Source organism: Trachypithecus francoisi, unplaced genomic scaffold (genome assembly GCF_009764315.1).
Source record: "Trachypithecus francoisi isolate TF-2019V2 unplaced genomic scaffold, Tfra_2.0 Lachesis_group8, whole genome shotgun sequence".
Lineage (NCBI taxonomy): Eukaryota > Metazoa > Chordata > Mammalia > Primates > Cercopithecidae > Trachypithecus > Trachypithecus francoisi.
Window position 1 is genome coordinate 118,343,197 of NW_022681473.1, and position 27,424 is coordinate 118,370,620.

At 52.1% G+C, this 27,424-nt stretch overlaps 1 protein-coding gene across 1 annotated transcript; it reads left to right on the forward strand.

The window, feature by feature from the left end:
• ADAMTS15 (ADAM metallopeptidase with thrombospondin type 1 motif 15) lies at positions 1-27,424 on the forward strand. The gene is made up of 8 exons (XM_033205540.1): positions 1-1,205; positions 12,584-12,716; positions 13,185-13,352; positions 13,564-13,847; positions 20,115-20,292; positions 21,697-21,878; positions 21,985-22,160; positions 23,829-27,424. The coding sequence occupies exons 1-8, from the start codon at positions 249-251 to the stop codon at positions 24,601-24,603; spliced, it is 2,853 nt and encodes a 950-aa protein (XP_033061431.1). The 5' UTR covers positions 1-248; the 3' UTR covers positions 24,604-27,424.

The following is a 27,424-nucleotide window of genomic DNA, read 5'->3' on the forward strand; positions in this document are numbered from 1 at the left end:
GACAGCGATTGTACTTAAGCTCCCAGGGCGCGCTTTGCTTGGAAAGGCACAGGTAGGAAGCGCCGGCTGCCGGGTGCACGCTCGCTGCTCTGGGAGGAGTCTCCCTCCCTTGGCTCTCCTTTCAGGGAGCTGCTGGCTGTCCCGGAGCATTGGCGGTACCGGAGTGCGGGCTGCACTGAGACGGCGTCCGCGGCCGGAGAGCCCGGCCCAGCCCCTTCCCAGAGCGCGGCGGTGCGCTGCCCGGCGCCATGCTTCTGCTGGGCATCTTAACCCTGGCTTTCGCCGGGCGAACCGCTGGAGGCTCTGAGCCAGAGCGGGAGGTAGTCGTTCCCATCCGACTGGACCCGGACATCAACGGCCGCCGCTACTACTGGCGGGGTCCCGAGGACTCCGGGGATCAGGGACTCATTTTTCAGATCACAGCATTTCAGGAAGACTTTTACCTACACCTGACGCCGGACGCTCAGTTCTTGGCGCCCGCCTTCGCCACTGAGCATCTGGGCGTCCCCCTCCAGGGGTTCACCGGGAGCTCTTCGGACCTGCGACGCTGCTTCTACTCTGGGGACGTGAACGCCGAGCCGGACTCGTTCGCAGCTGTGAGCTTGTGCGGGGGGCTCCGCGGAGCCTTTGGCTATCGAGGCGCCGAGTATGTCATCAGCCCGTTGCCCAACGCCAGCGCGCCGGGCGCGCAGCGCAACAGCCAGGGCGCACACCTTCTCCAGCGCCGCGGTGTTCCGGGCGGGCCTTCCGGAGACCCCACCTCTCGCTGCGGGGTGGCCTCGGGCTGGAACCCCGCCATCCTGCGGGCCCTGGACCCTTACAGGCCGCGGCGGGCGGGCTTGGGGGAGAGTCGCAGCCGGCGCAGGTCTGGGCGCGCCAAGCGTTTCGTGTCTATCCCGCGGTACGTGGAGACGCTGGTGGTCGCGGACGAGTCAATGGTCAAGTTCCACGGCGCGGACCTGGAGCATTATCTGCTGACGTTGCTGGCAACGGCGGCGCGACTCTACCGCCATCCCAGCATCCTCAACCCCATCAACATCGTTGTGGTCAAGGTGCTGCTTCTTAGAGATCGTGACTCCGGGCCCAAGGTCACCGGCAACGCGGCCCTGACCCTGCGCAACTTCTGTGCCTGGCAGAAGAAGCTGAACAAAGTGAGTGACAAGCACCCCGAGTACTGGGACACCGCCATCCTCTTCACCAGGCAGGTGAGTTGATCTGCTGTCATTTTGCACCCAGAGAGTCCCGTTCTTTAGGGTCACCTCCCCTAGCGCTCCAAATCCCCTTTGTATCGTGCAATGCCTCCGAGTTTAAACTTCGTTAACTTCTTCCGACTCCAGCTGTAGTTTCCTGGAGAGCCCTCTCGGCGGCTCACGTGCATCTGGGCCATTGGAGGAGAGCCTGCGCTTTCTGAAGGTGTTGGCCTGGCGCGGCCAATCAGCGCCTCCTGGATCAGGCGCCGAGGGGCCGGAACCCAGGAAGTTGCCGCCCCGGAGCCGCAGTTTGTGTCCAAGACCGATAGGAGACGCTGTGAGGATGGTGTTGGATTGGGCGGGAACGGCCCGCCCCTATTGTATGGGCGGCTGAGACTTCTCGGACACCTCCTGAGGTCTCCTTTCGAGGGTTGTAGAACTGAAGGTGATCCAAGGTCAGCGCCTGCTACATTTCTCTCGGGTAACATGTTGTCCCCTCTCTGTACTGGGCCTGGAAAGCCTGGATTTGGGTGGAGGGAATCATTGAGAGATTTTGTGAGTTGTAGTGACAGGCCAGACTCAAGTACTGCGAGCATCCCTCCTTCACTGCCGCTTCTCCTACAGCCTTCTCTGCTGGCATGGTCCAAGAGGCTTCTAGACCATTCTGAGCAGGCAGTGTAGTTAGGGCACCTGTTTGGAGCTGAGACTGTTTCACTTGGAGTTTCAAGTGGAGTTTCACTTGGAGCTGAGTTGGGAAAATCTTTTCCAATTTTCCTGTATCCTTGCTGTCAGAGGGTGACCCGTTTGCCCAGATGTATACTACAGAGCAGAGCTGGCACGCTTGCTCCTGCTCCCAAGTCACTATAATTCCTATGTCTACACTTGACTTCAGGGCTCTACCTTCTGCCCTTGCTGGGGTGGAAGTGGTGTGAGCTTAGTCAAGAGTATTTGGACATTCCAGCCGTAGAGTTAGAAGGAAACTGAGTATTGGGATTAGAAAGATGGACCCAGCCCAGGAAGCAGCCCTGCCTTTTGCAAGGCCTTACCTGATATTCTATGTCAAAGAAGCTATGCATCTGTGAACATTTAGATTCACAGGTGTTGGAGTGATTGGGCACTGTGGAGTATTTGGATTCTTGAAGTTTCTCAGATACAGGAGGCTGGGAGGAAAAGAGCCATCCAAGTGAGCTCCTTCTTCCGATTTGGGGGACTGTGACTTGAATCTGTGCCGTGCTCTCTTTTTTTTTTTGTTATTATCATAACCACAGCATTCTGGGGATGGTATGGAATCCTTGGTTACCTCTGGGGCTCTAACTCTCCACTCCTTCCAAATGGTCACTCAAAGTTGGACTGGCGCACACAGGCTGGAGCTGGAGTCTTCCACAGTAACCCATTTGGCACAGCTAGTCCCTTCCTAGAGTCGAACTTCCTCTTTTCCCAGCCTTCTTCTCCTCCCACCACCTGGTTTCTCTAGGGAGGTCTTTGGCCTGAGTCTGTTTCCTTGTGCTCATACTTCCAACTGAGGTCTGTTGAGCTGCCACTGCCCAGCCTCTGCAAGCACTGCCTGAGTCATGGGGAAGCGGCAAAGGAGGTGGCTTTGACCTCTGCACACAGACCAGCTTGGCAGTTAGATTGCTGGGGCTTGAAAAAAAGCAAAGGCCAAGAACAGGATATCTTAATGGGCAAAGCAGCTGTTGCCCCATTTGCTACCTGGGCTGCCCCATTGAAGGTCACTCACTGACTCCAAAATAAAAGACCTCAGCCTCTGCAGCCTGGTGGTGAAGGCTGGCTTCTGGAGTCAGCCCTAGGAAGAGAACTCCTGCTGGGCATAGGCTCATGCCGTCAGAAGGAGGCTGCCTTTTGAAGAAGAAGCAATCAAACAGCATGACAGCTTCTATTTCTCAGTGGTGTGTGTTCAACCCCCGGGGGCTGTGTTGTCCATGCATAATGGGTACAAGATGCAGGACCACTGGATCAGAAGCAGTGATGTGCAAGATGTGACTTTGAGAAGCTGCCTTCCCCTTAGGTGCCCAGAGAGCAAAGCCAGAGAGTGGGGCTTCTGTGTTTTCAGGGCTGCCATCAAGGTATGTACATTTATGCTTCAGAGTAAACACGTCTCCCCCACCTCCTCACCAGCTCGGACTTCAGGGCCTTCTGCATTCTGAGAGTCTCAGGATCTTCTCACTCCTGACCTCTCTGGGGGAAGGTACAGTATTCCATGAGAACAGGAACGAGTAGCTGCCCTTTCTAAGATTAAGGCAGATGCAGTCTCCAGGAACCGTAACTGCCCAGAAACGAGAATATAGTGGTTATACAACAAGTATTTTGACAATTTGAGGAGTTTACTTAAAGATTCAGAATAAGTTCATGGAGAAAAGTGCACATTTGATTTTGCAAAGTGATCGGTCTCCAGGCTCATAACAGCAGGGTGAGGTCAGCACAGGACTGGAACCAGGATCTGCGAAGAACTAGAGCCAGAGTGTTTCTCATTTATTTCTGTGAGGAGAAAAGTTTCTTTGGCTTCTTGTTGCAGTGGGCGGCAGGGGCCAGGTATTTAGTGCTGAGACTTTGTAGGTCCCTATTCCCTGAGACTTCTCTGTCTTTAGGTCCAATAACGCTGCCGTTTGGGTAAGCCTTTGTGGTAGAATGGCTTTCATTCATTTATTCGTACACTCTTTAAATACTTGTTGAGCATTATTTATTATTATTTCTAGGTACTACCCCGGGCTGTGGAGCTACACGTAGTAATAAAATGTGGTCTTGGCTGGGTGCGATGGCTCACCTCTTGGGAGGCCAAGACGGGCGGATCGTGAGGTCAAGAGATCGAGACCATCCTGGCAAACATGGTGAAACCTCGTCTCTACCAAATATACAAAAATTAGCTGGGCATGGTGGCGGGCGCCTGTAGTCCCAGCTACTCAGGAGGCTGAGGCAGGAGAATCACTTGAACCCGGGAGGCAGAGGTTGCAGTGAGCCGAGATCATGCCACTGCACTCCAGCCTGGCGACAGAGTGACACTCTGTCCCAAAAAAAAAAAAAAAAAAAAAAAAGTGGTCTCAGGTCCCCAGGAATTCACAATGTGATGAGGAGCTTACAAGACAACAGCTAATTTCAACAGGACATGCTAAGTGCCAGAGCAGCCCCGCTGGGGAGGAGGGCGTTCTCCTGAATGCTGGAGCTAAGGAAGCGCTCCAAGGGATGGGAGCAGAAAGGGTACTGGCTGTGGAGTGGGGGCTGGGGAGGGGAGTTGTTTTCTGTGTCATCAGATGCCGTCGCCTCCATTCCACTGCCTGCTTTGCTATCTGTGACCTTTTCTCCTTTGGACTGATTTTTTTTTTTTTTTTTAAGGATTTGTAGTTTGTGGTTTTACTGTCTGTTTCTTGATTTCTTTCTTTCTTTTTAAGGACTTGTATTTTATGGTTATTCTGTCCGCTTCTTCATTTATTTCTTTTTTTTAGGACATGTATTTTATGGTTATTCTGTCTGCTTCTTCATTTATTTCTTTATTTTTTAGAGACAGGGTCTCATTCTGTCACCCAGGCTGCGGTGCAGCGGTGCTGTCAACTCACTGCAGCCTTTTAACTCCTGGGCTCAAGCGATCCTCCCACCTCAGCTTCCTGAGTAGCTGGACTACAGGCCTGCACTACCGTGACCAGCTAACTTATTTTTGTAGAGACAGGGTCTCACTATGTTAACCAGGCTGATCCTGAACTCCTGGCCTCAAGAGATCCTCCTGCCTCAGCCTCCCAATGTTTTGGGATTACAGGTGTGAGCCACCATGTCTGGGCTCTGTAATATTCTTTGTGAGAAGACTTTTAACTACAAATTTCATTTTAAAAACATATATATTCAAGTTGTTTTTCTTGAGTGAACTTTGGTCATTTATATTTTTCAAGAAATTTTTCCATATCATTTGAGTTGTGAATTCATTGACAAAAAGTTGCTTATAATATTGTCTAATATCTTTCCCACCTCAGTCTCTCAGTCTCACCCAGCCTGTAGCTGGGACTACAGGCATGTGCTACTATGCCTGACTAAATAAAAAAAATGTCTTTTTTTGGAGACGAGGTCTTGCTATATTGCCCAGGCTGGTCTCAAACTCCTGGGCTCAAGCAGTTTGCTTACCTTGGCCTCCCAAAGTGCTGAGATTACAGGCCTGAGCCACTGCGCCTGGTCTGTTTTGTTTGTTTTTTTCCTGTTGCTTCTTCGTATCATTTGATGCCACCTCTGTTCCCTCTCCTCTCGCTCTTCTTCCATGCTCTCACCTTCCTCTTTTTGGACTCTCCAGGCAGGATCTTTACAGTCTTTCTCTCCCCCCTTATTCTCTTTATTTGTACTCTGACTTTTCCCCTCTCACAACCCCGAGCTTGGTGCTGTCTTCTTGTTTTGACCTTGAGCAGTACCGTGTTTCCCTGGGGATACCCTATACTGCGCAGAGCGGAGCAGCATTCTAGAACCTCATGTGAAACAGACGCCAGTTCTTTTGGTGATAAAGCACTTGTCATAGGGCAGTGAGATTTACTGTTCAGATAAAAACAGTTAATAATGAAGTGATAATGCATACGTTATACATATCTCCCTATCCAATAGAAAAGGATCATGATTTCATTAGGATCTTTCTTGAAGTCGGGCTTTGGAAGATATTAGGAGACAGAGGTCATTGGTAGATTTAGTATTTAATAAGTTGTTATTCTTGGCCACCAACTGGAAACGCAACACCATGCCTTCTGGGAGGGAGGAGGGAAGGAGCGGGAAGAGAGAGGGAGGAGTGGAATATGTTGGTTCCCTGTCTTGCAGGATGAGTGCTCGCTCTCTTTAGTTACATCAAATGAGTTCGCCTGATATTAATGTCAGCAGATGGGGGAGGAAGGTTGGAGGGAATCTTTTTCTTTTATTTTTAACTGCTGGTCTAGTCAGAAAGGCAAGTGAGTTTTTCTCTTTCTTTAGGTCTCACTCTCCTTCTGCCTTTGAACTTCTCTGTAGTTGTTTGCGTCCCCTCTCACCCCTGGAATTTCCTCCCAACCTTTCCTTGACACCTTGACTTGATTATGTGGCATGATGGAAAGAATACAGGTTTGGAGTCAGGCAGAGCTGAGTATGAATCGGGGGCTTGAACTTTCTAGCAATGGACATTGCATGAGTCAGCTATGTGCACTTTACTTGCCTCATTCTTAGAATGAGGATAATGATGATGACATGATACCTCCCTTACGGGGCTGTTGCAAAGGTAAGTGTTACTGAGTGGTCCAGAATAGACCCCCAATCATGGTAGCTATTATCACTACCTCAGTAGTCACTTAGTACATGCTTCTTGTTGAATGACTAGCTATGGATCCCTTGCCAGACTCAAGTTTGGGATAGCCCTGATTTAAAGCATTCTGCCCCATTGCCCTTGCAAGTATGCTTAACACTTGTTCCTGTTGTTGTATGGAAGCTATGGACATCAGCATTTGCTCATCTCACTGATCTGTAAGCTCCTTTTAGGCAGGAACCTCTTTAGTCTTTATAGGCCCCTGCGTGGATCCCTGGATCCCTGCAAGTTGGCTGTTCAGTAGGTGATTTTGGAAGGAAGGTGCAGACAGAAGTGCAAGGGCTGCCTGTAGCCCTGGGTGCTTAGGTAGCTCACCTCCCTTCCCGGGGATCGTTCATCCAGCTTTTGAGGCTGTCAGGCTGCAGGGTTGGGAGAGGGAGTCTTAGATTCTTCTGCCGTTTCATCTTGGCTCTTTGCCACGAGGTTTTGCCCTGAAGAAAGGAGGGGCTCCAGCGAGGTGTGTGTTTAATCCACCTTGGAGTCAGCAGACAGGGTGCATGACAGGGCAGGGCTGGGGTCAGTGTGTCAATGCAGGTGTGGGGCAAGGAGCCAGGGGCTTGTTCAACCAGCGAGGGGGTGCAGACAGTGCTCTCAGAGAACTCTTAGCACTTAATCCTGCCTCTCCCTCTCCCCAGGACTCTTCCCACTCAGTGTCAATCAGCACTTGCTGGAGATATAGGGTGGGGCCTTCCATTCTTAGGGTGATATGCACCAGAGGCAGCAGGAAGTCATGGTGAGAGCTCAACCCTGCTGCTGCGCTGCCTGGACTTCAATCCTCACTCTGCCCCCTTCCTCTCTGTCTAACCTTGGGCTTACTGTGTGACCCTGGGCTAGTTACTTACCTTCTCTGGTTCTCTTCTGTGCGATGGAGGCTGAAAATGGTGTCTTCTTCCTAAAGCTGTGAGGATTAAATGAATGAAGGCAGGTAAAGCTCTCGTGATAGTCTGGCACACAGTAGCCAGTCAATAAATGTTAGCTATTATCACTGTATTTGTAGGCACCCTCTCTTGCAGGGGCGATTTTTTTTGTTTTAAATAGAAGATTTAGTCTTCTTGCAAGCTTGGGGTTCCTCTTCTTCACTGAGGTAATTATTGTTGTTTTGGTTACCTCACTCTCTTGCAGTAATACCATTTTGTACATCTGGAGGGATTTATATGCCAGTGAAATAGAATCTGCCAGTAGAAGTAACTAACATTCTTCGTCACATTGCCAAGGCACTGAATTGCTGGATTTTATTTCTTCTAGCAAAGCAAGGCCCTCCCATCCTTGGGGATTACGAACAGACATGGATTTTGGGCTGGACGAGGAAATACAGTGACGCATGGCAGAGGTTCAGATGGGAAGCAAGTTAAAGGCACAGTAGTAATACTAGCGCAGGGTGCTTTTCACCAGTAATTACGGTCTCCTAACTGGTGCTGCATGATTTAGACCAAAGAACATAGCTTTGGATTTGGGATCTCATTCTTCGCTCAGTAGCCACAGGGACTGGGGTGCGTAATCTCAAGTCACTGAGCCTCAGTTTCCTCATCTGCAACATGAGAGGACAGCCCTGAAGTCCCGTGAGTATAATACCTGGGTGCTGTGATGTAGCCATGAAGATGAGCTCCGGCTCTCCTGCGTAGAACTTCAATGGAAGCAGGAAGTTGGCTACATGAGAATGCAGAAGTCTTCTGCCACATTAAAAATGTTACTGTGCGGCCAGGTGCAGTAGCTCGCACCTGTAATCCCAGCACTTTGGGAGGCTGGGGCAGGTGGATCACTTGAGGCCAGGAGTTTGAGACCAGCCTGGCCAACATGGTGAAACCCAGTCTCTACTAAAAATGCAAAAATTAGCCAGGCGTGGTGGCGCATGCCTGTAATCCCAGCTGCTTGGGAGGCTGAGGCATGAGATGCTTGAACCCGGGAGGCAGAGGTTGCAGTGAGTCAAGATCACACTACTGTACTCCAGCTTGGGCAATAGAGCGAGACTCAGTCTCAAAAAAATGTTAATTTGCTTGATTTTTGTGTATCCCTCTCTCTTTGTATTGCTGGAAAACATTGAGCATCTTGGTACATGCCTGGGAAATGAGAGGAGGTAAGAAGGAGGTTCTCAGAGCGGGCAGCTGGTGGGAATCGCGCTGGAGGCGTGTATGCAGGGACGTTGGTAAACAAGTCACTGCCAGGTGTTATCCTTGTTTATTTTTTTAAGTTGTGGCTCCAATCCTAAATTATTTTATAAGAAGGGACAGTTAGAAAATAACAGTCCAGGAGGATTCGGTTCCTGGCCAAGATGATTCCAGGATCATCTGGAAAAGCAGCTGCAGCTACAAAGAGAAACAGCCAATTGCTGGGAATCGTAAGTCAGGTAGGGGCTGGGTTAGGAATACCTACACCTTCTAGGAGGAAGAAGGCAGAACAGCTTCTGTTTTTTGGAGGCAAGCACTTGAGCTGAAGAGGTTAAGGCAGTTTTAGTGCCTCTGAGTCCATTCCAGAAGGGTGGAGATTTTTGATGGCACAGATGAGGCACTGCTGGGCCCACGTATAAGCACGTGTAGGCGTTCAAAGTGCAAAGGCTCAGGGTTCCTCACTGAGTCCCTGCAGGGGTGGCAGGAGGACAGGCAGAGCTCTGACCCCACACAGCTGTGTCTTCCCACAGTGAAGACGCTGGTTACTGCAAGACGGCTGCTTCCAGAGCCACTCTTACCCTCAGGAAATTTGCCGGCTCTTTCCTTGTTCCTCTTGTTTGATCCAGGGAAACCGGGACTTCCTGATGGAAAGAACAGGTTGCGCCTGGCCAAGCAGGGCCTGCAGCTGCATGTCTTTGCTGCAGAGAAAATCCGCCCTCCCTAGGAGGAAGGAAGCTTTTGGCCGTAAGGACTTCCCAGCCACAGAGGCGGCTGCAGGGTGGCTGAGTTCCAGACGCCCTCTAGATCCCAGTCTGAGCATTCAATCTGGTCTAGCAGTTTCTTTCTTTCTTTTTAACATTTTAATTTTTGTAGAGATGGGGTCTTGTTATGCTGCCCAGGCTGGTCTTGACCTCCTGGCCTCAAGTCCTCCTCCCGCCTTGGCCTCCCAACGTGCTAGGATTCCAGGCCCCAGCCACTGTGTCCTGCCTGGTCTAGGCATTTGTGAAGAGCGGGGCTGGGGAACAGGACTCGGAATCTCCATGTGGGTGACTTCCACTTTTCTGAGAGTGAGTGCTGTCAACTACATGACTTGGGTCAGTAGACAAGATGTTCCTTGGGGTTCTGAAAACATGTCATTCTGTGGGTTCCTTTCGTAGCCTACAGGGCCAGAAGGGGCTGCGCACTCTAGGACTGGGGAAGGAGCAGAGGCAGAAAGCTTGCTGGTTGATTCAGGCTCTAGTTGAAAGCTGGCCCTTCCCTGGAGCAGGAAACCAAGGCCCCAGAGAGAGAGAGAGGACTTGGATAAAGTCACACATCTACTTAGTGATGGGGGCGGGACCAGAATCTAGACTTCTTGATTCTTATTTCCATACCCTCTCCCTCTTACACAGGGAGCAGTGAGCATGCAGGGCAGCCCAGAGGCAAGCGTAGGTGCCTGCCCCCACAGGCTGCAGCTGCTGGGCTAGAATGTCCAGAGCCCCAGCCTTGCTGCGTGTTACACTACACCCATCCTACACCTACATCCTTCACTATGCCCTTGCAAGAGCCTTCATCCCTGCCCTCCTCATCTTGGCTGCCTTCCCCATAGTTCACACGCTGATCCATGTTCCTCAGCTGTCACATTCCCTAAACTGCTGATCAGGTGAAGGTCTCTTCCCAATTTTTTTTTTGTTTTGTTTTTTGTTTTTTGAGACAGAGTCTTGCTCTGTCACCCAGATGGGAATGCAGTGGCGTGGTCACGGGTCACTGTAGCATTACCCTCCCAGGCTCAAGTGATCCTCCCACCTCAGCCTCCTGAGTAGTTGGGATTACAGGTATGCACCATCATGCCTGGCTAATTTTGTTTGTATTTTGTAGAGATGGAGTCTCATTATGTTTCCCAGACTGGGCTTGAACTCCTGGACTCAAGCGATCTGCCTCCTTGGCCTCCCAAAGTGCTGGGATTACAGGCATGAGCCACTGTGCCCAGGCCCCTCCCAAGTTTTGACAGTGGTTGTTTTCTAGGTTTCAGAGCTCTTGGGAAGGAAAGCTTTCTGGGAGAGTGAGTCTTTGAAGACAAAAGAATATGGGAAGAGAAGGGCATTTGAAGTCCTCCGTGGGGCCTCTAGAAGTGGAAGAAATGCTTCCAGCAAGCACAGGCGGCAGACCTGGCTGGGTGTGCAGGGCACACGTCATTGCCTCTGGTGCACCCGGGTTCAGGCTGGTCACCCTCGAAATAACTGTTACTCATTAGGAGGTGTGACTATCACCTGACCGTGGGAAGCCAAGTTTGACTGCTCAGGTGGTAAACCTCTGAGTGCTTTGGATTAAATTTTGCTGATTTTCTGTACTCTGACCGCTTTTCCTCCCATGCCCCCTGGCTCCCGGCTCCCGGCGCTGTGCTGCTGCCCACCTTCGCCCCTTGCCAGCACGTACACAGATGTACATGCAACCTCCCACATACATGCACATGCATGCAGACGTGTGCTTCTTTGCCTGTGGAAGGTGGCAGTAATAGTCATTATTTCAACGGGATGTTGTGAGGATTAAATAGGGCCATTCGTGCAAAGTGCATGCACAGTGTCAGCATTTAACACATCATGGCCATGATGAACTATGGGCGTGCACCTAGTTCCCACCTCTGACAAACAGATATAATAATATATCTGCATCATAAGCCTATTGGGAGGATTAAATGAGGTGACACACGTAGTAGCTTCCTGTGAAATGCAGAATGCCTTATGCATTGAAGGCAGCGATGTAATGAAGAGAGAACCAGCATCACTGATTCAACACATGTCTTCTTCTTCTTCTTCTTTTTGTTTTGAGTTGGAGTTTTGCTCTTGTCGCCCAGGCTGGAGTGCAATGGTGCGATCTTGGCTCACTGCAACCTCTGCCTCCCAGGTTCAAGTGATTCTCCTGCCTCAGACTCCCTAGTAGCTGGTATTACAGGCACCCATCACCATGCTTGGCTAATTTTTGTATTTTTAGTAGAGACAGGGTTTCACCATGTTGGCCAGGCTGGTCTCGAACTCCTGACTTCAGGTGATTCACCTGCCTCGGCCTCCCAAAGTGCTGGGGTTACAGGTGTGGGCCACGGTGCCTGACCCAACACATGTCTTCTTAAGAGGAGCAGAATGTACACAAGTGTCTCATCCTATTTCCAACTCTTGGGTTTTTAAGGTATCTGGCAGTGTTTCTGGCCAATGACACTCAGTAAGTTCTTTGAGAGATTCACCTTGGAAGCCCTATCCTGCCTTTCTGTGTCCCCTGGGAATACTTCCTGTCAGGGTTTGCTGCTGGAGGCCCTAGGTTCTGCAGCCAAGTTAAGCTTCAGTACAAAACGAGGGACCTTCCTGCTTAGGTGGCCATCCCTCTATTTCATGTATCTTTCTTCCTAGCAGCCACTGAGCCTGTGTCCCCTTGTGCTTCTGTAGCCAATGAAACTGTGTCTGGATGGGGACTTGGGTTCACCTCACTGTTTCCTCCCAGTCTAAGGCAGCCAAATTGCTGGCTGGGAATCTGAACTTAATTCGTGGTTGGCCAAAAGGCAGCCCAGCAAAGACCGAGGCTGCTCGAAGCTGCCTCTGGGTGGGAATGAGACTGGCTTCCTCCCTGTTGCCTCCGCGAGCCTCCCCTGGCTGTGGCAGTTACTGCTTTTCTGATCTGGAGGGCTGTCTCTCTGTAAAGTAGTGGCCCTTGTAGTTTAATTTGGTACCTCCTAACTTCCTCCCAGAGGACCTCCCTGCATAGGGTTTAGGCAAAGTCTTTTGGTGAGCCACAGAGCCCTTCCTACGTTTCCTCCCTCAGCCTGGGTTCATTCTGTGAACAGCCCCACAACCTCCTAGGAAGAAGGGCCCGGCTGGAAGGTGCTGGGCCTGGTGAGGTTGGAATGAGATGAGCTGGAATGTCCCATAGGATGCCCTTTCTTCCCTTCAGGTCCCTTCTGTCACTGTCTCTAACTTTGGGCTGGCTTCTGCTTCTCCCCCACCCGGCAGGACCTGTGTGGAGCCACCACCTGTGACACCCTGGGCATGGCCGATGTGGGCACCATGTGCGACCCCAAGAGAAGCTGCTCTGTCATTGAGGACGATGGGCTTCCATCCGCCTTCACCACTGCCCACGAGCTGGGTAAGGCTGGATAAGCTCCTCCTGGGGTCTTCTAGGTTTGCCTGGGACGCCCTGGAGGGTGGGAGACACGTGTCTTTGCCCCTTGTGCTCTGAAGCCTTAGGGCCCCTCCTCAGGGCACCGTGAGCCTTAGCAGCAGCTTTGCTGTACTTATTCCGATCGCTCCAGCCCCACTGGCCGGCGACGGGGTTTGAGCCCCTCAGTAGAGTGTCTCAGCACTTAGGCACTGTGGGGACACCATGTTAACGACAAGGACGTGCATTCTGTTGTTGGGGAGCCCACAGCCCGATGCAGGGGACAGAAAACACAAGAACATGATCTTGAGGACATTTGAAAGCAGTCTATTGATAGGTGGCAATGACCAGCCTGAAAACCGCTGACATATGCTTTCTAGTTCCCCTGCCCCATTCCTCCCTCCAACCCCCATGTCCTTCCTCCTGCCCTCTCAGTCCTCTTGCCTCACCCCACAGGCCACGTGTTCAACATGCCCCATGACAATGTGAAAGTCTGTGAGGAGGTGTTTGGGAAGCTCCGAGCCAACCACATGATGTCCCCGACGCTCATCCAGATCGACCGCGCCAACCCCTGGTCAGCCTGCAGTGCTGCCATCATCACTGACTTCCTGGACAGCGGGCACGGTAAGCCAGGACGGCGGGAGGGCAGTGAGGCCACCTCGGAGGAGGCTTTGCTGCTGCCCCTGGTGGAGGTGCTCACTTCTCCGTCCTCTGTACATTAGGTGTGTGTGCCCCCTCGGAGCTGGGCTCTGACATGAGTGCATTCCTGTTGCCCTGGGCTAGCCAAACCTCATCTTCCCAGCTCATCCTAACGAACGCCCTCGGCTCTCTGCAGGTGACTGCCTCCTGGACCAACCCAGCAAGCCCATCTCCCTGCCTGAGGATCTGCCAGGTGCCAGCTACACCCTGAGCCAGCAGTGCGAGCTGGCCTTTGGCGTGGGCTCCAAGCCCTGTCCTTACATGCAGTACTGCACCAAGCTGTGGTGCACTGGGAAGGCCAAGGGACAGATGGTGTGCCAGACCCGCCACTTCCCCTGGGCCGATGGCACCAGCTGTGGCGAGGGCAAGTTCTGCCTCAAAGGGGCCTGCGTGGAGAGACACAACCTCAATAGGCACAGGGTGAGTGAATTCTGGAGCTGTGCTCGGGACTGCTGGGAGGAGGGACAGAGACCTGGGGGCCTCCCCTGCCCTTGGTCTTCACCAGGAAGCTGCCTAGCACAGACTGGCCATGGGACCATCACTGTTGCATTGCTGAGCTGTGCCTGCACTGCCCTCTATATAGTCCTGTCCCCTTCTTGACTCTAAGACTGGAGAGAGAAGCTATGGCAGGTCAGAGGACTTGGAGAGGCCTCAGACACATGGGGAAAAGCCTTCAACAGGAGGTGGGGTCTCAGCCCTGAGCTCCGGGCCTCGTCCTACCTGGGGAGGAGCTCTGGGCTCAAAGTTGAACACCTAGCGTTAGAAGCAGCTCACTCGCTGGCTCCTCCCTTCCTTCCCACATCCACTCTTTCCCAGCGTGTTCCACACCCAGGGAGCTGGGGAGCACGCGCAGGAACGGGGCTTAGAACTGCAGTGAAGCAAAGCCCTGGGCAAGCCTCAGGAACTGGCTGCGTTCTGAACCAAGCTTCCATTTCTGTTGCAATTGCTGTTTTTCTTTAGCAGAAACATAGTTGAACAACACTTGTTTTCCCTCCTGATAAACAGAAATAGCAACCAAACAAGAACATTCAGAATCCCAAATATTCTCTGAATGTAATAACTCTATCTTCTTCAGGTCTTGTTTTGGGGGTAGGAGAGGAATTTGTACTTTTCTGGGCAGGAAAAAGAGGTCTGTCCTCCTCCTGGATCCTGGAGCTGACTGTCCCTTCCCATCCCTGTTCTCAGCTCAGGGAGGACTTGCCTCTGGGCACAGAGTCAACGTCACAAAAAAGCATCCACCAAGCACATTATCAATTGCCCTGAGATGAGTATGGCACAGAATTATTTAAAATATTTTTCTGTGTGCTGGGGTTACATATCTAATTAAACCTTCAACCGTTTGCTAGGCAACAACCCACTGTGTTCAGGGAACTAGGTGAGATACTGTGGTGGTCAGAAAAAGAAAGAACACACAGGCCATGCCTCGGAGAGCTCATAGTCAAGTGGGGAGGCTCGAAGTGTAGCTGTGATAGAAGACGCAGAGAGGCACGTGTTATGCAGAAGGACAGAAGAATGAAAACATGTCACAGGAGAACAGGGGTCAAGAGATTAATGATGATGAGAGGGGACGGAGAAAACTTGGAGGAGGAGGTTAGATTTGAAGAGAGCCTGAGGGATAAGTAGGTCCCTGCAGGCAGAAATAGAGCAAGACAGGGAGGTCCTGGGCGAGTCGGAGTGAGCTGCAGGGCTTCGTAGATGAAGGCTCTATGGGAACTGCCTTCGGGAAGGTTGTTTGGGGCCAGACGGCAGCCATCTTGATTGCCAGGTGTTAGAAGGTCCTGAGGACAGGCAGTATGTGGTCAGTGCCTCCTCCTGGGGAGATGAGGCTGGAGGATGCAGAGACAAGTTAAGATAATATTGGATAGAGAAAATGCGGTCTGAGAAGCACCATCTTTCCACACTTTCTGGAATTCTCAGTCTATGATTAGGCAAGATCTACCTCCTCCACCTCTTAAAATCCCTTGGTCACCCTGTTTTAACTGAAACTTTCCAGGAAACCTTCATGGAAGTCACTGCCCTCACTGGCCGAGGTCAGATCGTAAAGCACGTCTTACAAATCACTGCAGCTCCCGCAGATCTGTTTCAGGAATCCCATTCTGACCACCAAGGCCCTGTCTTCCTAGATGACTCCCTCTGGGATTTGGATTCCAACAATTCCTCAATCCCATCTGGGCCTACAATCCATTGCTGCAACAACCTTGCCATCATGCCTCACCCTTCTTGTGCCCTCACCTCCTCCTTCGTGAGCTGAAATTCCACAGTCCATTTTTGAGATCACTCCCTTGCGTATACTCTTGACTCCCTTGCCCCTGTCTGTTTGCATCAAACTCACTTGGATAAGCCACCATCTGGGTTGACTCCAGCTCACTCACCCATTCAATTGTGCTTACACAGGTGACTGTGGTTGGAGAAAAACATGCAGTTGTGCTCACTGGTCTCAGTTTAAATTCGTGATCTGAGCTGGGCACAGTGGCTCACACTTGTAGTCTCAGCACTTTGGGAGGCTGAGGCAGGAGGATCCCTTGAGTCCTGGAATTTGAGACTAGCCTGGGCAACATGGCAAAACCCCCTCTCTACAAAAAATACAAAAATTAGTGGGACGTAGTGGCAGATGCTTGTAGTTCCAGCTACTCAGGAGGCTGAGGCAGAAGGATCGCTTGAACATGGGAGGCAGAGGTTGCATTGAGCCATGATCACACCACTGCACTCCAGCCTAGGTGACAGAGTGAGATCCCATCTCAAAGAAAAAAAAAAAAAAAAGAAAAAGTAAGAAAAAAGTAAAATAAATTGATGACCCAGAAATTTAGGTGGGCCCATAATCCTGTCCAGGAGCCACATTATTTCATTTCCCCAGTTGGTTACTCTCCCAACCTCCTGAACCATTAGTTCACACCCACCATCACCTGTCTCCTCCCATTACCAACTCTTTCTTCCTCCTTTTCAACTTTCACTGATGACCTTTCTTCTCATTTCCCAAAGGGAAAAAAAAAATCAAGTAATCAGAAGGGAACTTCCACCCACCCCCCGACCTGCTTCTGCGCCTGTTCTCCACTGTCACCTTTACAGTGGCTGAATTGTCCCTGCTCTGATCTGAGGCCACGCTGTGTGCTTTGCCCAGGAACCCCATCCCCTCTCGCTTGTTAAGGACATTGCTGATCAATTCTCTGTCTCCTGCAGTGCCAGTATTTCCCAATCTTGAGCTGAATCATGCCTTTTAGAATACAAATCTGTTGCAATTTCTCCCATCTGAAGCAAAACTTCTTACGATCCCACTTCCTTGGTGGTCTGTTTCTCTGACTCCCTTCACAGCAAGTTCCCGGAAGGAGTTGTACAAGCTTGCTGTCTCCAGTTCCATCTCCCCACTTTTCTCTGCTGCCCATTCCAAATAGGCTTTGACTGCCATCATTTCTCCAAAACAACTCTTATTAAGGCTACCAAATGGCCTGCACACCACGAAGGTCAGTGACTGTTACCTTTCCTCCCATCGCCCAGCAGGCCAGCAGCATTTGTGGCAGCCCAGAGCTCTGGCCCCTGGAACAGGGTCTCCACTGCCTCTCGGTTGTCCTCCTCCCCTTCTCATTACCTTTACTGCTTCTTCCTTATGCTCTCATTTTGTTTTCTTTTCTTTTTTTGAGATGGAGTTTCGCTCCTGTTGCCTAGGCTGGAGTACAGTGGCGTGATCTCGGCTTACTGCAACCTCCACCTCCCGGGTTCAAGCGATTCTCCTGCCTCAGCCACCTGAGTAGGTGGGATTACAGGTGCCCGCCACCACTCCCGGCTAAGTTTTGTATTTTTGGTAGAGACGGGGTTTCACCATGTTGGCCAGGCTGGTCTTGAACTCCTGACCTCAGGTGATCTGCCGGCCTTGGCCTCCAAAAGTGTTGGGATTACAGGTGTGAGCCACCGCGCCCGGCCTGTACTCTCCTTTTCTAAAGTGTAGAGCACTTCGGCACTCAGTCCTTTCCCTCTTCGCCATCCACACTCAGTCTCTTCGCTGATTCATCCAGACCATGGCTTTAAATACCATCTAGAGCTTGAAGACTCCCAAATTTGCATCTTCAGCCCAGGCCTCGCTCCTGACCTGCAGACTTGCATCTGTAAGGGAATCTGGACGTGTCCATTGGACACCTGATTAGCGTCTTCTGCATGCGTCGGTGAGACTGAGCTCCTGGCCATCTCCCCTGAAGCTGCGCTGGCAACTCCACGTTCCGGTTGCTCAAGCTGAAACTCTGTTTCTCTCATATGCTTCACACCCTGTATCTCCACGTCCCTGTGGGGCTATCTTTAAGGCAGATCCAGGATCATTTCTCACCACTTCATCTGCTCTCGCCCTGGCCCCAGCCACCACCCCCGTCCCCTGGATTAATGCAGTTACCTCTAACTGGTCTCCCTGCTTCTGCTCTTACTCTTTACAGGTGGTTCCCGCCATGGCAGCTCTGTTGAAATGCACCTTAGGTTAGGCCACTTCTCTGCTCGGCGCCCTTTAGGGGCTTTGCCGTGGCTCAGAATGAGGGGTCCCATTTCTCGCTGCCTTATTGGCCCTAGTGACACTGGCGCACTTCAGGCTCATCCCCCGCCCCTCAGGGCCTGTGCACTTGCTCCCTCTGCTTGGAATGCCCTTTCTCTGATGTCTGCATGGCTTATGCCACCTGTACATCCTTCAGGCACAAGAGAGTCCCCCGTAATCCAGAGCAGCCCTTCCCAACTCCTCCCTCCCACCTGCTGGGAAGCCCACCCTTCACTCTGCGTTCACGGATTCATTTTTATTGTCTGTCTCCCCAGCAGGGAGTCATTGCTCTGAGGGCAGGGACTTCCACAAGTGTTTGGTGAAGGAATGGGTGAATGGCACAGGGCAGGAGCACAGTGGATGTTTTTTGTACGAATAGGAAGCAGTGATACCAAATAAAAACCAGGTAGCATTGTCTGCAGGAACAGTGCTGCAGGAACAGTGCTACATGCTGAAGAAGAATTGGAGATCACGAGGCCTAGGCACACTCTTTTAGTCTTCACATGGCCATTGTGGCTTTTGAGAGGGCAGCTTCCGGGGTGTGATGGGGACAAAACCCACAGTGCCAGGCTCTGGGGAGTGAGTATGAGGAAAGAGCCAATGTGGGTGACACTCTCAGGGAGTGAAAGGATGGAATGAGGTGAGGCACTAGTTTGAGTAGTTTGAGGCCAAAGCAGGGCTGAAGGAGGGTGGTGGTGGTGGTTTTCTATAGGATCAAACAGATGTTGACGCAATGAAACAAGAACTATGTGACAAAAGGATAGGTTGAATAAATATGCTGGATATGTACACAGGTTAAAGTGTTTCTATTACGTGCAGCCAGTTCCTGCTTAGTTCCATGTGAGTTAGGCACTGTGTGGACGGTCGGCGGCAGAGTTTTAATTCCAGGCGAGTACAGCAGCTGGGCTGCTTCCTCTATTGCTCAACTGAGTGTGTTCAGAGGATCCACACTCATTTCACTGTCATTCTAAGGAAAACATCATGGACACTGTAAATTTTATTCTCTTTCTACCTTGTTAAAAAAAACTTAAAAAAAAAGCCCTCCAAAACACTGCACAATTCACCCCAAAGCCAAGTCGAGTTTTAGGATTGCTTAATAGTGTCTTATCTTTATCTCTTCTTAAAAGAAACATTAGAATGGTTCATGGTGAAACTTCTCAAATACAGCCCCCGATCGAGGTTAAGATCAGTTTGGTCTGGCGTTGAGTCTGAATTATCGAACACTAAGGAATAAAAACATTCACATATCTATGGTGACATTTTTTATCCACAAGGCTGGGGGCTGGCCATGCCTTAGAGATGCCTGTGAATGCACTGACAACAAATAAAGGGAACGTTTTTTGTTTTTTTCTTTTATTCCCGGCAAGCTGTGAGATTAGAGGAATCTCTGAACTTCTGCCAGGGCCAGCGTGGTGCTGGGAATGTTCATGCCCATTAGGTCACTTCTATCATCCACCTGATATCAGGCCCGAATATTATTAGTATTATCCACCCCATTTTTGCAAATGAAGCACTGGAAGGCTAAGGAGGATTTGCCATTGCTCAAGCCCACTAGGGTGGTGTGGTATGGGTGGAGTCTATTGAAAACACGTCTGACTGGGTGCGGTAGCTCACGCCTGTAATCCCAGCACTTTGGGAGGCTGAGATGGGCGAATCACTTGAGGTCAGGAGTTTGAGACCAGCCTGGCCAACATGGGGAAACCCCGTCTCTATTAAAAATACAAAATAATTAGCTGGGCATGGTAGCAGGCAGCTATAATCCCAGCTACTCGGGAGGCTGAGGCTGGAGAATCACTTGAACCTGGGAGGTGGAGGTTGCAGTGAGCCAATATTGCACCATTGCACTCCAGCCTCGGCAAAAGAAGGAGACTCTGCCTCAAAAAAAAAAAAAAAAGAAACACATCTGTATCACTCCACCGCCCAGCGAGGCCTCTCTTTTGCACGCCTCCTGTGCATCTGGGAGCCGTTGCTGTTTGCTATTTAGGTGGTTGGAATGTTGGGTGGGCTCGGTGTACACTGGCCATTTGCTTATTGTTTTTTTCTTCATTATGCAACATGAATTTCATTCCGGGAAGGTGGGATGAGAACTTGAAGGCTGTACAGTGCAGCTTTTCTATGGGCTAAGGGGCTGGGTGTGACACCTGGGTCTGCCAAGGAGTATAACAGGCTCTTCCTCACAGGTGGACGGTTCCTGGGCCAAATGGGAGCCCTATGGCCCCTGCTCGCGCACATGTGGCGGGGGCGTGCAGCTGGCCAGGAGGCAGTGCACCAACCCCACTCCTGCCAGCGGGGGCAAGTACTGCGAGGGAGTGAGGGTGAAATACCGATCCTGCAAGCTGGAACCCTGCCGCAGCTCAGGTGAGGCGGATAGAGCAGTGGTGGCCTGGGCCCGGGGAGGCGAGGCTGGAGGTCACCCCTACCCCACCCCTACTCCGTGTAATGCAAGGCCTCCAGGTAATTGGGTATACAGGTAATTCAGGTAGCCTAGTATTTCTATCATGGATTCCTACTGATGACGAAGGGACTGCAGTCAAGATTCTAACCTTCAGGACAACGCCTGGAAGTGGAGAGGTGCAGAATGATTCTTCTTGGGATCATTCCTCTTTCCACTCACCTTTGGCAAGGGTATTTCCTTCTGGATGCTTAGCCTGGGAGACTAAATGGATCATGGGAATGAGACACTAGAAGTCCTCTTAGCTGAGGCCTGCCCAGCCCATCTTTGTAAGCAGGAGTCCAGAGCCCAATAACTTGGTGGGGAAAAAAAATGACATCTCTATTTTTATTAATGTCTCAATCTAACATTTAGTATTTCTTTCAGAGAGAAATTAGTATTTTTTTAAACTAATTTACCTTTCTATCTGAAATTTAGTATTTCTTTCAGTTAGGCAACAAAACTGCAATAGTAGTAGAAGTACCTGTGACTTTGTTATCAATAGGAATCATGGATATTTGATGACATGACATTTTGGTTGTTGCAGCATTTTCAAAATGCTGTTTAAGCTCATCCTTACTTCAAAATTATAGTAGTTATCAGGTTCATTACTGAATCATATATATGTATATTTATTTTTTTGAGACAGAGTCTCACTCACTCTGTTGCCCAGGCTGGAGTGCAGTGGCGCGATCTCGGCTCACTGCAACCTTCACCTCCCAGGTTCAAGTGATTCTCCCGCCTCAGCCTCTTGAGCAGCTGGGATTGCAGGTGCCTGCCAACATGCTTGGCTAATTTTTGTATTTTTAGTACAGATGGGGTTTCACCATGTTCATGAAGCTGGTCTTGAACCCCTGACCTCTGGAGATCTGCCCACCTCGGCCTCCCAAAGTGCTGGGATTACAGGCGTGAGCCACTGTGCTCAGCCCTGAATCATATTTAATGCATTAACAAAAAAGCACATATATCACAGACTTGTTTCAAAATATATTGATAGTTGTGTAGCAAATGTAACTGGTGTTGTCGTTAATCTGTGTAATTTACTTTATGCACTGAGTTACATTATTCTGAAAATAGTTTGCAACCTAGGGGGAGTTTGAGGCTGGGTTACTGGAGAAGGTGGTGCATAGCTCAGGGGATGTGTTTTCATCTGCGCCCTGGGTCCTTTGGGCCCAGCCTGCTTTAGTGCTGTGAGATGGGGGAAGGTTGCAGCTTTGGTGACAAGGGTGGGAAGGGCTAAGAGAGCCATGGCAGGCTGGGAGAGAGGCTTGTCCTTTGCACCGGCCTCAGCCCTTCCCTTCAACTTCTTTCTTATGCTTCTCCCTCCCTAGCCTCCGGAAAGAGCTTCCGGGAGGAGCAGTGTGAGGCTTTCAATGGCTACAACCACAGCACCAACCGGCTCACTCTGGCTGTGGCATGGGTGCCCAAGTACTCAGGCGTGTCTCCTCGGGACAAGTGCAAGCTCATCTGCCGAGCCAATGGCACTGGCTACTTCTATGTGCTGGCACCCAAGGTGAGTGAACCTGGGGCCTGAGAACAAAGTAGGGACCAGGTGTTTGGGGGAGCATTGGCTGAGCTGCCCCGCTCTTCCTTCTTTTTCCCCTTCTGGGGCACTGCAGGTGGTGGACGGCACGCTGTGCTCTCCTGACTCCACCTCCGTCTGTGTCCAAGGCAAGTGCATCAAGGCTGGCTGTGATGGGAACCTGGGCTCCAAGAAGAGGTTCGACAAGTGTGGGGTGTGTGGGGGAGACAATAAGAGCTGCAAGAAGGTGACAGGACTCTTCACCAAGCCCATGTGAGTTGGGGTCCTGGAAGGTGCTGCCAGGGAGCAAAGGGAGGGAGGTGGAATTCCCCAGGGCATTGGAAGCTTGGGTTAGATTGGGGTAAATGTCAGATCCAGCCAGTACCCTTGCTGCAGAGGCCACCCATCTAGGGCTGCTTGTCCTTCACTCACTCATTCATTCACTCATTCATTCATTCTTTCAACAAACAAAGACGAATGCTGGGGGAAGACCCACTTAACAGGAGACGGTATTCAGGAAGGTGGGCAGAGTTGTTAGGGTCTGTATAATGTTCTAGAGTAAGACCGACCTGATTCAGATCACAGTTACCCATTTTCTGGATGACCCTGGGCAAGGGAACTCAATCTCCAGGTCTCTAGATGTCCCCACTTGTAAAGTGGGTATAATACTAATATATTTCATGTGTGCTCTTGTGAGGAATAAGGGAGTTAGTCCAAGTAACATAGCTAGCATCGTACCTGGTGCATAATAAATGCCCAATACTCCTTCACCTTGATGAGGCTGAATGTGACAGCTGCCAGCCTCTCCCTGGACTTGAGGCCCTGACCTTGGGGATCAGATTGAGGTGAGAATGGCAATAAACTGCCAAGAGACAGCAAGTGAGTGGCTGGGACTGAAGGAGGCTTCACGTCTTGGACAACCCTGGGCATCTAGTCCTAGCTCCAGAATCTGGGCCCCCCAGCTTGAGCTTCCTGAGGTCAAACGCATGCTCCTTGGAAAGCCCTGATCCACGTTCTGGAAGAAGAGGGGGCAGGCAGGGCACCTGAGGTCCCGGTTGGGAGTGGGGGCTATGGTTGGCCCGGAAAATTTGGGAGTCCAGGTGCTGGTGATGGAAAGGCCTAGATGGCTGTCCTGGAGCCTTGACTGTGCTCCTGGACACAACACCCTCTCCTGAGCCCTTGGGTGGGGATGCGCAGGGAGGATGCCCAACCCCGTCTCTGGGAGCTCGGCACCAGGGGCAGATGGCATTCCAGGCTGTGCTTCGCAGGGACCTGTGGTGGGGAGGCCACATGGGGAGGAGGAGGCACATACCCCAGGCTCACTTCACTGGTTAAATGGCAGATGTTCTTTTCACAGCCTGTTGGAGCTGGAAGGAGCCTTAGAAATCATTCAGCTTAACCCACTCATTATGCAGATGAGGACACCAGAACCCAGAGACACTGGCTTGCTTAAAATTGCCAGGAGTTGGCGTATGAGCCAGGCTGGATCTGCGTCCCTGTCTCCAGGGCCGGTGTCCTCTCCCTGCGTTGAGCTCCTAGGCTCAGGCTCCAGGATGGTGGACTTATTCCCCCGCCTCAACCCTCGTCGTCCTCCTCCTCCTCGTCCTCATGGCAGATGTCTACACATCCTTGATGTGTGCCAGGCACCATGCTACATGCTTTATATGCTTTGGTGGACTCAGTCCTCCCTGCAGTTCAGTGAGGTGTGTGGAATTCTGAGCTCCACTTTATAGGTGAGGACACGGAGGCTTAGAGAAACTCAGCACCTTACCCAGCACCAATCGCCAAGGGGCAGGGACCTCTCTGACTCCCAAACCCGTGCTTTCCCTCGCATGCCAGAATTCACCAAAAGCTAGGTTTACTGAGGAAACAGATTCTGGAGCGGTGAGGTCCTTAGGTCCAGGCTTCTGTCTAATGCACAACCCCCATTTCCCACCCCAGGCATGGCTACAATTTCGTGGTGGCCATACCCGCAGGCGCCTCAAGCATCGACATCCGCCAGCGCGGCTACAAGGGGCTGATTGGGGATGACAACTACCTGGCTCTGAAGAACAGCCAAGGCAAGTACCTGCTCAACGGGCACTTCGTGGTGTCGGCAGTGGAGCGCGACCTGGTGGTGAAGGGCAGCCTGCTGCGGTACAGCGGCACGGGCACAGCGGTGGAGAGCCTGCAGGCCTCCCGGCCCATCCTGGAGCCGCTGACCGTGGAGGTCCTCTCCGTGGGGAAGATGACACCGCCCCGGGTCCGCTACTCCTTCTATCTGCCCAAAGAGCCTCGGGAGGACAAGTCCTCCCTTCCCAAGGACCCCCGGGGCCCTTCTGTCCTGCACAACAGCGTCCTCAGCCTCTCCAACCAGGTGGAGCAGCCGGACGACAGGCCCGCTGCACGCTGGGTGGCAGGCAGCTGGGGGCCGTGCTCTGTGAGCTGCGGCAGCGGCCTGCAGAAGCGGGTAGTGGACTGCCGGGGCTCCCCGGGGCAGCGCACGGTCCCTGCCTGTGATGCAGCCCATCGGCCCGTGGAGACACAAGCCTGTGGGGAGCCCTGCCCCACCTGGGAGCTCAGCACCTGGTCACCCTGCTCCAAGAGCTGCGGCCGGGGGTTTAAGAGGCGCCCGCTCAAGTGCGTGGGCCACGGAGGCCGGCTGCTGGCCCGGGACCAGTGCAACCTGCGCCGCAAGCCCCAGGAGCTGGACTTCTGCGTCTTGAGGCCGTGCTGAGTGGGGTCATCCCTTTCTCCCCCTCACTCTCCACCCCACTGATGTGCCAGCATTCTGCCAGCTGGAGTAGTGGGCAGAGGACGGTGGCCAGGGGCTCACGCCACGATGTCACCCACATCCAGGGACAAGGACCATGGGCTGGGGTGAGAGCTTCCCTCCTCCTCCCTGGACTGGGCAGAGGGAAGTCCAGGAACTCCTGCGCAGTCTACCTCAGGCCCCGCTCCTTGGGCCGGTTGCGGGAAGAGGCTCTGAGGTGCAGGGCAGAAGGTGCTGAGGCCCAGTTTCCAAGGGACTTGGAGGGTGGGCACCTTCCAGGCAGAACTTCAGGGACCCCGGCCCCCGGAAGGGAGGCCACAGGCTGCTGGAAGAGCCATGTCTCAGCAGCTTGGCACCCTCAGGTGGCCCCATGGGCTCTCGCCACGTCTGAATGAGGCAGGGTTTTCATGGTGCTTTTAGCCCACCTTCTTTTTTGAACTGACATGGACTAAGCAATAAAAGCTGGCTGGGGCTGGGCAGAAGCCATGGGGAGAATGAGATTAGGGCCCCTGGAGCCTGGCACTCCACCTTGGAAGACGTGGATGTGCACAGGGAGTCCTGAGGTTTCTCGTCCTGCACTCTTGGCCCTCCCTTAAAGAGGCAGCCTCTCCTTCCTCTGATGTGCAGGGTGTAGGACTGGTGGGGGGGCTGCCACGGAGGCATTCTCTGAGGCTCTGCAGGGAGGGGGGAAAGTCAGTAGGGAGCCTGCTGGCTTCTTCAAGATGGACCCGGCCATTACAGAAAGATGTTGACATTAGCTGGGGCGATGGAGTCTGTGGCCGATGCAGGGAGTTTTCTGCAAGTTCTGGAGGGTTCTGCTGTCACTGGACTGGGGTTGGTGCTGAGCTCTGGGCCTGGCTTTGGGGAATGTCACCCTGGGATAGGGAGGAGGAGGCTGCAGTTCTGATGGCTTCCTCCTCCAGAGAGGCACATACATGCAGGCTGATGTCGGAGGGTCTGTGTCACCTCAGACAGCCCTGACAGTGGCCACGGGCCTGCACCCGTTGTGAGGGGGTGGGGCGTGCCTATGAGGGCTAGGTGCTGAACATCTGTGTGCCTATGAACTCGTCTTCATTCCAACAGCTACTGCTGTCTGCCCTGGGTACGTCACATCGTATCCCAGGCCTTAGCTTCTCCACTGTTTGCTACCTCAGATTATGCCCTCTAGGAACCCAGCCGTATCCCTCCCCTAGGACAGTGGTGACCTGGTCCTACCACCACACTCAGTCTTCGGAGACTGAGCTTCCAGCCACAGAAATGAGGGTGTGGTGTGTGGCTTCCTGCTCCCCACAGCCCAGCCCCCTGCTGGGCTCCAAAGCCAAAGACAGGGCCTCTTTCTTCAGACTCCTTGGGAGTAGGTTTCAGGAGGCACCAAGAATCGCTGACTGACCCAGGGGGCCTGGCAGCCACTAGTATGAACTGCTGGAGACCTGTCTGTCTTATAGACAGGTCAGGAAAATAGAAACAGGCATTTTCTATAGCTCCAAGTGGGGAGATATTTTGGGGTTAGAGCTTCTTTGGCTAAGCAGGGTGTTTCTTGAAGGTTCAGATGCCCCACTGTGTACACGGGATATTCTGCTTCTGAGTGTAGGTGATGAATCCAGGACCTCAGTGGAGAATTTTATTGAGCTAAGATCAAAGCATGTGTCTTCCTGGGACAGAAGAGTTCAGTTCTTTTCTGTGGGTTTCCCTAATAGTCAGAATCCACAAACCAACTCCCAGCCAAGCCTCTGCGATGATGTTCTCACCCGGGTCTAACGCTGGGCTGGAGCCCTTAGACGGAGTTCATGCAGGGGCAGAGGGGGTGCTAGTCTCTGAGGCAGGGCTGCAGTCACCCCTGAAGGACTAAGTGAAGAGGAAGCCCTCTGTGCCAGTGACCACTGTGGAGCTACAGGGACAAAAGGGACCAGGGTACCAGGCAGAAGCAGATCCTTGCTAGCTGACGACAGCACTGCGCCCTGTGCTTGGTGCACTCCCTCCTTGAGGAGGAGAGGGTGGCATGGGGGCTGTGCGGGATGGCAGGGGGAGTGGGTGGGTGGGAAGAGAGGTGCCATCGGTAGGAGGCTGGCCTCCAGTAGAGCAGAGCAGCTTTTGCCATCAGTACTTACAAACCATTTCAAGGAAGGACAACCACTCTGGCTCCTGACACAAGCCAGGCCTCAGTGCTTTTATCTGTTGTGGTGTTTTTTTCTTTTTTCTTCTTTCCCCTTTTGAAAGACACATGACCAAGATAACCTAGGGAGTTTGTCTTGCTTGCCTTTGACTATTTCCTTAATCCAACCATGCCCTCGAGGGCTGCGCAGAGACTAGACTCAAGGCACAGGTTTCTGGGGATGGAGTAAAGTTACAGCGGTGTCTCATGTCTACACAAGAAGAAGAACATTCTGAAAGCTCCAACAACTTCTTCAGGGGGATGGACCAATATGGCTTTGGGCTCAGGATTCCCTAGCCTCCTCTGCCCATTGCATGCACTGATTGGAGGAGTCTGGCCCAGACACTCTCATATGGACCTCGTCATGCTGGAGTGGGGTCTGGCAGGAGCTGATGACAGTTTGAGGGACTTGAGTGTCCCTGGCCTGGCAGTTGGCTCCCGGAAGCACTAGACACTGACACTCATTGGTAGACCCTCCCTCCCCGCCGTTCTGTTTGGTTCTTTTGCATTCCGTGTACTGCAGAAGGCTGGAAGGACCTGGGGGCTGGCTGGGCTGTGTATACTGTGTATACAGGGGAGCTGGCTGCTGAGGTGACCACAGCCTTCTCCTAATAAAGCTGTAAGTATTTAAAA